The sequence below is a fragment of the Geotrypetes seraphini genome, chromosome 12 (assembly GCF_902459505.1).
Source record: "Geotrypetes seraphini chromosome 12, aGeoSer1.1, whole genome shotgun sequence".
Classification (NCBI taxonomy): Eukaryota; Metazoa; Chordata; class Amphibia; order Gymnophiona; family Dermophiidae; genus Geotrypetes; species Geotrypetes seraphini.
In genome coordinates, this window is record NC_047095.1 from 9,103,947 (window position 1) to 9,116,707 (window position 12,761).

At 40.5% G+C, this 12,761-nt stretch overlaps 1 protein-coding gene across 3 annotated transcripts in view; it reads right to left on the reverse strand.

The window, feature by feature from the left end:
- The window catches only part of NTNG1 (netrin G1), a 611,211-nt gene that overhangs the window by 316,755 nt on the left and 281,695 nt on the right, over nucleotides 1-12,761 (reverse strand). For all 3 annotated transcript variants that reach the window (XM_033916096.1, XM_033916098.1, XM_033916097.1), the window contains exon 3: nucleotides 3,655-4,295. In XM_033916096.1, coding sequence (XP_033771987.1) covers nucleotides 3,655-4,295 — 641 coding nt within the window. The remainder of the gene's footprint in view (nucleotides 1-3,654; nucleotides 4,296-12,761) is intronic.

Sequence of the window (12,761 nt, forward strand, 5' to 3'; positions counted from 1 at the left end):
GAAAAGAATGGAATCTGGAGCGGTGAAGAAGCGATCACGTATTTGGAGAGACCTCCCAGGAAAGAGACTTGGGAGTTCTGATCGACAAGTCGATGAAGCCGCCTGCGCAATGTGCGGAGGTGGCAAAAAGGGCAAACAGAATGCTAGTTATGATTAAGTAGGGGATCATGAACAGATCGGAGAGGGTTAATCATGCCACTGTACTGGGCCATGGTGCGCCCTCACCTGGAGTACTGTATCCAGCACTGGTCACCGTAGACGAAGAAGGAAACGGTACTACTTGAAAGGGTCCAGAGAAGAGCGACTAAAATGGTTAAGGGGCTGGAGGAGTTGCCCTACAATGAGAGATTGGAGAAACTGGGCCTCTTCTCCCTTGAAAAGAGGAGACTGAGAGGGAACTTGATCGAAATGTTCAAAATACTGAAGGGAATAGACTTAGCAGATAAAGACAGACTGTTCACCCTCTCCAAGGTAGGGAGAACGAGAGGACACTCCCTAAAGTTGAAAGGGGATAGATTCCGTACAAACGCAAGGAAATTCTTCTTCACCCAGAGATTGGTAGAAAACTGGAACTCTCTTCCAGAGTCTGTTATAGGGGAAAACACCCTCCAGGGTTTCAAAACTAAGCTGGACAAGTTCCTGCTAAACTGGGACGTACACAGGTGAGGATAGGCTCATTTTAGAGAACTGGTCTTTGACCTGAGGGCAGCCGCATGAGCGGACTGCTGGGCAGGATGGACCACTGGTCTGACCCATCAGTGACAATTCTTATGTTCTTATGTACATAATGAACCGAGTTCCTGGGGAGGACTGTAAGGAGAGACCAAAGAAGAAAGATACTGAGGAGCTGCAGAATGAATGCACCTGTAAGTCAGTAAGATAATTTCGACCTGTGGGTCACAAAACAACCATGTTAGATGGGTCATGCGTTTTTATATTTTATAAAGTAGTCATTTTGAGGGGGGGATGCGTAGAAAGGTGTTCCCATAGTTAACAAGGTGGCAGAATGCTTGGGAACATTGGGGTCCTTTTACTAAGGTGCGCCGGCTAAATATTAGTGCATGCTAAACACTAACGCATCCATTATAGTCTATGACGCTCAACACCTCTTAATTGGCACTAATTGGAATTGATTGAAAGTCAGGCACCTAACTTGGCAGGCATGATTCTACCAAAGTCAGGCATCTAGTGCAAAGCGCCTAGTTAAAAGGGGGTGTGGTTAGGGGCAGATCGTGGTCGTGTTTTTGAGTCAGGTGCCAATGATCACCTAACTTAGGCACAGGCATTTAGGTCAAGAAATGTAAATAGGGGAGGAGATCCAAGATGGCGATGGAGTGAGTCGCGTCTGCAAGAGGCTCTTGCACTTTAGTGGAGATTTTATATTTCAATCGGATATTCTTACCTCTTGCTATGCCTAAGCGCAGGGGCAAGCAGAGGGGCATTCTTCCAGCTTCCTCTGCCACTTCGTTGACGCGGCAAGCGGCAATAACTACCTACGCCGTCCCGGTTGGAGGGGGCATGTCCGCTGACCGAGGGGGGGGGGGCCTGGAGTTCCTCCGTGTCCCGGGAGGATGTCGGGGACGCCATTAGCAACACAGGAGGCGCTGGAGTTGATGTCTCCATCGGCGTTGCAGATTTCACCCCGACCCCGGATATGGTCCACAACTTGCTGACTCTCTCACAGTTGATACCAGAAGTCGGAGGAACCGAAACCTGCATTGAAGCAGGGAAGGAGGAGGTGGAACCCATTGGGGATGTTCCCAGAATATCTTTTCCTGCTCCTTTAAGAAGACTTGAGGTGATCGACATGGAAGCGATTTGGAGCAGTTTGGAATCTTTACATAAGGTATGCTCCCAATTTGTTACCTCAGTGCAGAATACTAACACTCAATTTAAATCTTTTGAAGAGAAGTTCCAAAAACAGTCCGATAGAATGGACAAGTTAGAAAAATCAATGGTAGAAGTGAAGGTTTCCTCAAATTTACAACTGAAGGAAAAGTACTTACTTACTAGGAAAATGGAAAACTTGGAGAATGCAAATAGAAGTTTGAATCTTAGACTTTAAAATTTTCCTGTCTCCAAATTTCAAACATCAAGATATCTATTTCATTCCTTCTTAAAATCAGTATTGAAATTTCCTGAAAAAAATATGCCATCACTACAAAAGCTATATTATTTGAATATTCCTAACGAGGATAAAGGCAAAGGAACAATACCAGGAGATCTGGATCTTACTGGTATGTTGGAAACATCTCAACAAGAAGAAATAGTTACTAGAGCTACCTTATTGATAACCTTCGTTTTTCTTCAGGACAAGGAGGCAATTCTTCGTCTATTCTATAGGACTGATAATGTGGAATTTCATGGATTCAAAATTTCAATGTTTCCTGATGTTTCGAAATGGACGAAAGCCAGAGGGAAGAAATTCCTGGCTTATCGTCAGTCAACTTTGAGTATTGGAGCAACTTTTCAGTTACGTTTTCCTTGTAAATGCTGCGTTACCTATCAGAGTATTAGATATATATTTCATGAACCTGATCAATTGAATTTTTTTCTTGAGGATAAGGCAGCTGGAAGAATTCCAGAGGCTTCCATGCAGTCTCTCAACCAGGACGTTAGATAAATGAACCCAACTGCACTCTGTTAATGTGATTAATTTTGAACTATTCCTGAAAACCAACTTCCCTTGGAGGTGATGGATTTTCTCTCCCTATATTGTGGACTTTGATATTGGTTACTAATGTGGAATTATTTTATAATTTGTTGTATTTGTTTCCTATTTCAATTGTTTATTTCCACTAAATTGTGGAAATAAAGCATGCTTAGACAGCGCTAAGCACGATTCTATAAAGGGCACCTAACTTTTATAGAATCGTGCTTACCACCACACTAAGCTGAGCCGATTTTTTAGGCGACATATATAGCATCGAATCCTAAGTGCTTCAGCGTTAACTAGGGGCAGGTACTGTGTGTTACTGCGAATGTTAATGCACAACCTGCAAAAGAACATAGAGGGAAAGCACCAAATAGGTGCCATATTAAATCTGCAGCTACCATATGGTAAAGCCCTGCGTCAAGCCTTGGTAACTGCAAATTCCATTGCATTTTAGTGAAAGGGTGTCAAAGCCTGCTTTTTGCGAAGCAGTGGCTGTGAGCAACACACAACTCTTTGTGACATAGGCCCTCTTTTACAAAGGCGCGCTAAGCGTTTTAGCGTGGATTTAGCACGCGCTAAATCAATGCATGTGCTAACCGCTAATGCGTCCATAGGAATAACATGCACGCATTAGCGTTTAGCACGTGTTTAGCGCGCGCTAAAAAGCTTAGCGCACCTTTGTAAAAGAGGGGGTTAATCTGTATGAAATTCTATAATAAGGATCGCCAACATTTTCTTAGATTCATAATGGAGGGAGCCGGCAGGGTAAGAGGTGGCTTCACAAGACTAAACATGCATATCTCAGAAATAAAAATAAAGATGCGCAATGAAAAAAAGCATTTGGGATCCCGTTTACTAATTGAATTATTTTAAAAAAAAAAATGTTTTGCTAATCCTGTTTTCAAATATTTGGATTTTGAAACACTTTTTAAAATTTAGATTAACTTATTGTCTCCTGTCAATGGAATATTCTGCATCCAGCCTGATTCATCTCTTACCTTCCATGTATCTTTATGTCTGATATTGCATAAAAGTAGCGTGCTAAGTTTTGCTCATCTACAAATGTTGCTCCAGTTGCTGGCTTCAGAAGCCTGATCCTTACATCTGTGACAGTAAAGAAATCGCGCAGGTTCTTCGTCGTGTCCAGCTGACTGTAGAGGGAAGCCATATTATGGAGTCGGGGGCCTGCAAACACTGCAAACCTGTCTTTGATCTCAAAGGATAGCGTTTTAGCATGCGCTGCGTACCCAGTCGAGTATTCTTCCGTGCAAATAATGTCTAACACTGTGCGGTGGGTTAAATCCTTCACCGATTTTGGTTCCATGCGGAAAGCATCCAAGCAGTCTGCGGCATAAAACTGGTACGGCTGCCATGTCCGTCCATAATCTAGTGATTTTTCCAGGATCATTTGCTCTGGCCTCCCCGACTCAAATGTAATCGCTATGTTATCTGTTAGTTCAATAGTCTTGTTCCAAGACAAGGTAATGTTAACGTGAAGGGGCGTCGGATAATTTTTCCATGTGATGGACTGCCAAAATGTGGAGGGGTTTCTCCCTTCGATATCAAACATCAGGTCAGTTGGGTGTGCCAGTTCAGGGGTGTTTGCATCACATTCATTATTGCACATGTATGGATTCCCCTAGGAAAAACAATAAAAAGAAACAAATTAATCTTAATGATCATTTATCACCAAGGACACAGGGTATTATAACATATGGCTTCCAACAAACAGATTCACCCTCCTTCCCTTTGCACAAGCAACATCAAAAAGAGAAAGAGAGAGAAAAGAAATGTCTGAAATATTCTATGGGTCCACCGGACCCAGGGCAGAAATAAACATTTTTGAAAATCATAATATTCCTGCCAACCCTTGTATTAGCCAAAAATCAATGACGGAGAAATAAACATCAAATAGGTATCGATGTGGGAAGCAAAAGGTCAATATATGATGTCATAAGAGAAACTTTGTTCAATCATCAAATACGTAGTTCAAATTTCAAAAGCTTTACACATGGTAGGATTGTGCTCTGAGACCTCACCAACCACCTCACCACCCAATCACTGCATGATCCTCCATATTTTTTAGCTTGTACAAATTTTAAACATTAAAGTGCTGTTGAATTCTTAATCTCATAATTGAAAAATAAAAAAAAGCACTTATCTATTTAGTGGTTTCAACGTGACACGTTTTGTTCTCTGCTTCAGGAAACCATAAATGTTAGTGCCCTTCTATTAGCATCAGTATTGGTTTCAATTGATAATGAGTATGACTGTTGGACAGAATGGATGAACCATTCAGGTATTTATCTGCCATCATTTACAATGTTATTATGTTACCAACACAGACATCTTTGATATTCCAATCAGCAAACGTTTATGTGCACTTCGGTTGTGTTTAGCAAACATTTACTTGACCAGCTGCAATCCAATTTGCAATATACGTCAAACTAGAAACAAAACCATCAGAGATTATAATAGAAATTACTTCATGGAAAAACCACAAAGTAAATCTAATCAATATAAGGTAAGACCATAAAATACCTGAGAACATAGTAACGTAACATAGTAACATAGTAGATGACGGCAGATAAAGACCCGAATGGTCCATCCAGTCTGCCCTTCCCGATTCAATTTAAATTTTTTTAATTTTTTCTTCTTAGCTATTTCTGGGCAATTAATTATTTCTATAGCGCTACCAGACACACACAGCATTGCAAAGTCACAAAGAAGAAAACAGTCCCTGCTCGAAAGAGCTTACAATCTAAACAGCACAGATGGACAAACAAGATGTCTTGGGTACAGTTAAGGGTTAATGCTGGCTAAATTGGTGGGCAGAGGCTTATGGATTGAAGGCTATATAAAAAAGATGGGTTTTCAGTCTAGGGAAGGGAAGGGACTTGATGAACAAACTCGGGTAATTTATTCCAGGCATAGAGAGCAGCTAGATGAAAGCAACGAAGTCTGGAATTAGCAGTGGAGGAGAAAGGTTCAGCTAAGAGCGGCTTATCTGAGGAACGGAGTTCCCTGGGAGGTGTATAAGGAGAGAGAAGCGAGGAGAGATATTGATCAGTGTTATGTACCATTGCATACCTCACACAGCTAAAAATGGAGTACTGTGGGACATGCTCATACATCCTGGTAACTTCCAAATGTTCATGTGCTTACTGCGTTCTAAACATTAAAAAAAAAATTTTTTTGGGGTGGGAACATGTCGGGGTGGAGAATGGGCTTTCCTTTGCTAATGGTTAGTGCATCTATGTTACTCTGCATTAACTGGTTAGTGCAAGGATACCGCATGAGCCCTGCCTGTCTACAAAATGGGTGGTAGTATGTGCACACACGGTAATTTTACAGAACCACCACATGCTAATGGCAACATTAGTGTATGCCCATTAATACAAAAGAGGCATTTTTATTATCATGGTAAAAAAATGGCCTTAGCACCCAGAAAAGACCTGCATAAGGGCGTGCTACCAAATACAGAACAAGGGATCACAGATTAGAAACAGAAATATGAAAATAAAAATTGAGCTGGAAACCCCTAGAAGTTAAATTCAGCAGGTACTGCAATAATGGAGGACTAAATACAGAAATTCCCTTTATAAATGCAAAATGAAAAGAAACCAACAAAAACATGCAGGTATGGTGCACAACAAGAAAACAAAACAAAACTGCAGAAAAATGTACAGGGACAGGAATTTTATTAAAATGACAAAAAAAATTAAAAGCAAGACAAATACATAAACCACATAAAATACATCCAAAAACTGGTCCTAATGTTCAGGTGGACCGGTTTTGGATGTATTTTATGTGGTTTATGTATTTGTCTTGCTTTTAATTTTTTTTATCATTTTAATAAAATTCCTGTCCCTGTACATTTTCCTGCAGTTTTGTTTTCCTTTTATGCTTAAATCTTTTATTGATTTTTCAATTTAAATTTCAAGTATTACACTTGTACAGAAAACAATAATAGAATAGATATCAATTATACAGTAAATATAACTCATAAATTAACAAATTTTGCTATTTATGCTCAAGTCCTCAACTTAGGATCCAAGAGTCAAAGAAAATTGGCAAAATAATAGAAGACATTAATAATAATACATAAGAAACTGAAAGCTATAGCACTGAAATGAGGTCATCAATAATCAAATTATAGGGCTCAAAGGTTGTTTGCATTCAGACGAGACATTGCCACAAAGTTTGTCAATTGGGATGGGTCAAAAAACACATATTTGAGAGTACGGTAACACACAATACATTTACACGGATGTCTCAAATAAAAAGTCGCCCCCAAAGATAAAACCCCAGGTTTCAGAAGAAGAAATTCACGGCCTTTGCGTCTCCCGTGCCAAGTCTGGAAACATTTGTATTTTGTGACCAAGAAAACTTTTCTGTCTATTTTTAAAGTAAAGTTTTAACAACCATGTTTTATCAATTGGCAAAGCTAAGGTAATAATCATAGTGGCTGACGGTGCTAAGTCCTTCTCAGATGTCTCTAAGATTTGTGAGATATTTAAGGGTTCTCGGTCTGAAGATTTTACTTTTTATTGTTGGTTTTGTTCTTTGTCAGGCAAATAATAAACCCATGAGAATGGTGGTAATGATTCTTCAGGTATCTCCAAAGTTTCCACTTGTTTTCCCTTTATAAATGAACACAACACAAAGATATCCACAGTGCTTATTCCCAAAGTTAATACAAGTATATTCCAGTTAATACAGTCAAAATAAATACTTGTTTCGACGTACCTCTGCTGTCTGGACATTTTATTTTTCCATCATTACGGTCCCTGTGTCTCTTTTCAACTTTCTCATTTTCTGCTAATTGTTGTCAGTGACACCTCTCTCTTTAGATTCATAAAGCAAACTGATCGTGTACCAATTGGTTTACAACCACTTTGCGACCAGATTTCCCTCCTGCACTATTCACTAACCTATCCTGCAATCTGCTTCGAATCCGTGCATGCAAATGAGGAGAAACGCATGCAAAGTAGACAGGGATGCGATTTACCAACCAAATTTTTAAAACCGACTGGGCTGGCCAATCAACCCAAGAAGCGAATGCTGGGGACCAGTTGAAAACGTCTTTCCGACTCTCCAGCTCCACAGAAGCCCTGCTTTCTGCACGCCCTGCTCTCTACTGCCCTGAATCTCTCCTGCCTGCCACCCCAATGCTCTTCCCCGGATCTCTCCTGCCTGCTCTGCCCCAAATTGCTGCATCGCCGCCCTGCTCTGCCCAGATCTCTCCTGCCTTCTCGTCCCCAAATCGCCGCATCGCCGCCCTGCTTTGCCCAGATCTCTCCTGCCTGCTGCCCCGAATCTCCCCTGCCTTTCGAGCCTGCGGGTTTAAGCGGGTTATAATTAAGATAAGAAGGGGATAAAAAAATTGTTCAATATAATAATGTGATGATAACAATGTATTTTCATACAGTTTTTTCTGATTCTTCAATTGTATACATTATAAAGTTTGAAATGTCAATAAAGATTTACAAAAAAAAAAACAACAAACAAACCATGGGCTCGCTGGGCTAAAATAATTTTTAAAAAGTTGCGGCTTGGACGGGTCTAGATGCATATGCAGACTATCTACAGATGGTCTGCGCATGCATCGGGATCGCATATCAGCAATCCATGCCGGCAGATGGGGGCGTTCCTTTGATCACCCCCATCTGCATATTCAACTTTGAAGAATTCATCGGACCTGCCTGGATCGGGAATAGGTCGGTCACAATCACGTAGGTTTGTGAATCTAGCCCTTTGTCCTTTCTTCTCTTTTCTCCTATCTTCTTCAATTCCCTCATATCTGTCTCTCATATATTGATATGCCCCTTTAGGTCTTACCTCTCCTTTCTTTCTTTTCTTCCTTTCTGTCCTTTCAAATTTCACCCTCTTTCTCACCCCTCTCCTTATAACTTTTCACCTGCCTATCAACTTAATTTCTCCTTCTCTTGCCCCCTAGCTCCCCCATTTACCTACTCACTCCTTCTCCAGACTCTTATTTACTTATTACTACATATCTACCTTCCACACTTGTCTGTTTTACAAATCCTTATGACCTATAGTAATAGTTGCACCATTCCCTGTATCTCCTCTCCCTCCCATGTGAACTTCAACATCTCCTTCTCCCTCCCCCACTATGCTTCTAGCCTGATTATGTTTCTGTTCCTTTCCCTCCAGCCAGTAGCATAGTAAGGGAGGTGGGGGTGGACCGCCCTGGGCACGATCTTGGTGTTGACACGAGCACCCCTCCTCCTCTCTGTCCTCTTGATCCTTAACACACCTCCCCCCGCTGCACACATGCCTTCAGTTTCCTGCCACCTACTTCTAGTTCTTTGCTGGCAAACAGCAGCTCCATCCTGCTGTTCACAATAGTCTCAGCACTCCCCTCTGAGGTTACTTCTGGTTTCTGCAACTAGGAAGTGACATCAAAGGGAGAACTAATGCTGGCACGGGCAGCAAGTTAGAGATGGTGCTTGCGCCAGGAAGCTAAACAGGTACAGAGGAAGGGAAGGGGAGCGCGTGTGATGGGGGGGGGGGGCAGAGAAGAGGATGAGGGGGGCACCTCCCACCTTCTTGTCCCTCCCTCTGTGGTTCAGTGTCTCTCTTTCCCCCCACCTGTGGTCCAACATCTCTCCCTCTCTATTTCCTCCCTCCCTTCCCTCTGAGTGAAAAAATATTTCCTCTTAATGGTTTTAAAAGTATTTCCCTGTAACCTCAATGAGTGTCCTCTAGTCTTTGTAATTTTTGATGAAGTGAAAAATCGATCCACTTGTATCCATTCTACACATTCAGGATTTTGTAGACGTCAAATCATATCTCCCCTCAGCTGAAGAGCCCTAAGTTCTTTAGTCTTTCCTCATAAGAAAGGAGTTCCCCTTCTTGGTTGCTCTTCTTTGAACCTTTTCTAGTTCCACTATATCTTTTCTTAAATAAAGTGATCAGAATTGAACGATTTTAGTGACTGGTTACAGATCATTAACAGCAGATCAGCAATTTCATATTTGAGTTCTTTCAGTACCCTGGGATGTATACCATCCAGTCCAGGTGATTTATCACTCTTTAACTTGTCAATTTGGCTTACTATGTCTTCTAGGTTCACCAATATTTCTTTCAGTTCCTCCGCTTCATCACCCTTGAGAACAATTCCAGTTCAGGTAGATCTCTTACATCTTCTTCTGTAAAGACCGAAGCAAAGAATTCATTCAGTCTCTCCGCTATGACCTTATCCTTTTTTAGCACCCCTTTTGCTCCTTGATCATCTAACGGTCCCAGGAATTCCCTCACAGGATTTTGACTTCTGAGGTACCTTAAAATACTGTTACTATGAGTTTTTGCCTTTTTTGGAAATTTCTCTTCATAGTCTTTTTTAGCTTTCTTTATCAATGCTTTGCATCCAACCTGTCAGTGCTTATGTCTCTTCTGATTTTCTTCATTTGGATCCTTTTTCCATTTTTTAAAGGATGATTTTTTTGGCTCTAATAGCCTCTTTAACTTCATCTTTTAACCATGCCAGCTCTTGTTTTCTCTTCAGTCCACCTTTGTTAATATGTGGAATACATCTGGTCTAAGTTTCCACAATGGTATTTTTAAATAACATCCACACCTGTGTTACAGTCCTAACCTTTGCCACCAATCCTTTTAGCTCCTTTTTTAACCATTGTCTTCATTTTATCAGTCACCCTTTCAAAAATTAAATGCTGCTAAAGTAAATTTCTTTAGCGATGTCACTCCAGATATTAGTTCAAGTTTGATCACGTTATGATCACTGTTTCCCAGTGGACCCAACACAATTACCTCCTGTACTATGCCCATTATTCCACTAAAAATAGCTCCCCCCTCTTGTTGGTTCCTGGAACAGTTGCTCCAAGAAGCAGTCATTTGTGATGTCTAGGAATTTTATCTCCCTAGCATCCTTGATGTAACATTTATCCAGTCAATGGTAGGGTAACTGAAATCACTACTATATCCAAAACAGGACGTACTCTCCACACAGACACAGGAACCTATTCCCCACTTATATACTATCCATTTCTACTTCCTGAAGCAAAAAAGAACCCCCCAAAAAAACAAAATCTGTGGAAAAAGACCTCAGCTCTGCTTTATGGGTCAAAAAATTTCCATTTGCTGCTCCAGTTTTAAACATCTGAAAACATCCATTATTATACTGTTGCCCAGGGCAACATTTGGATGTTTGAGGTTAGACTTGTTTCAATAATGAATAAGTGCCAAAAAGGTGGCCAAAGTGACCAAATGACCACTGGAGACATGAAGAGTCCTCTCCCAGTGATTACTGACCCCCTTCCACTCCTCATAGTACCTGCCGATCTCTCCGTTCAATGACACAAAATCTCCTATCTGTACCCTCCTTGAAAATCATAGGCATCAGAAGACATGAAATGTTTTTGGTGGTAGCCCCTCAACTTTGGAACGCACTACCACAATACATTAGAGATGAAAAAAACATTTCTCTATTTAAAAAAATGTTAAAAAAACATATCTTTTTAAAGATGCGTTTGGCTATTAACACCAAGATTTAACTCAGGAATCTTCTAATTTTTCTTTCTTTTAATTTTTCTTGTTCTTTTCCCGTCCTTTTTGTTTTCTCCCTTTTTTTGTTTTTCTCTTTTAATTTTAATTTAATAAATTGTAACTTTTCCCCACTTTCCTTATGTTTCACGTCAGTCTTTTTGAGTCAAATAATATGTTTTACCCTGTTAGTCTCCTATTCTTGATTTTATAAACTGTACATCGCTTAGTAAATTTTAATAAGCGATTTATCAAACAAAATAAAAAACTTGAAACTTGAACTCAAAGATGTGAATGAAACAGTACATACCAGCCTGTATAACAGCTTCAGATGTTATGTCCAGTCCTATTAAAGTAGCAAGCAGGTATCTGGAGTAGCCTGGTAGTCAGTGCAGTAGATTGCAGATGAGGGAACCCAGGCTCATATTCCACTTTAGCTAATACACTTGTGGTGGAAAATGTGAGCCCACCAAAACCCACAAAAAACCTACTGTACAGACGTATACTGTAGGTGCCACCTGCAGGCATGAGGGGTGGTATACAGTTGGGTACAATACATTGTGGATGAATTTTAGAGGGCTCACCATACCATGTAAGAAGGCTATGGTGAGATGTATATTTGAGACCTTTTATGTGAAGTTCACTGCAATGCTGGGTCTATGAGGCCAGTCTGCTAAGATGTTGGCCCGTCCTACGACCCAATGTTTGGTTTTTGTGCATTTTTTATTTGAGTGTTTTTCGAAAATAGTTCAAAAAGATAGATGCACTGAATGAAACACATCTAGCAAATGGCCATTGAAGCCCCCCCAAAAGATAGATGTTTTTCTGGTTTGAAAATGGTCATTTTCTCTACTGGTGTTTTGGACGTTTCCCCCCAAATGTCCAAAATCAGATTTAGATGCCATATTGAAAAAATGCCCATGCGTTTTAAGGTACTCTAACTGAATGTGCACTAACAAATACACATCCCTACTGTTTTCCGCAGGCTTGTATCTGACCGAAAATGATGCTGGATAGCTCAGTCAATCAGATTCTCTGAAATTTACAGCAGTGAAGCAAAGGGGATTTCTTTCAAACATTGGTATGTTCATCGCAAGGAAAAAAATTCAAAAAAAAATAAAAATACTCTGATGTTAGGGTGCATGATTAAAACTCAGCTACCGTATGCCTGTAAAGCCTGCTTGAAAGAATACCTAGTACAGCCTCTGTCCCTTGCTTTCAGATTTACCAGGATTAACTATATTCCTGTTCAGAAGCTTCCCACAAATAATTAAAACACCGTGCACTACAAGCTCTCCGGCTTGATCCCAGACATCTGCCATCCTGTTACAGACATTAGATAGAAAAAATTAGATAGAAAAAATCACTCTATGGACCTGTTCAAAGAGTAAAGTTGATTGAATGATGTAACACAGTTCACCAAAACTTGCTCAGAATCAAGGAGGGGAAAACTGGGGCGAGCCCCAGAAAAACCACCTCACAGCCCAATCATCGCATGAAGGGTAAACGGTATCATTATATCATTCCATGTATGCTTGTATGTTGAATAAGTAAGCACTATAATGATTAAATAGGTTTT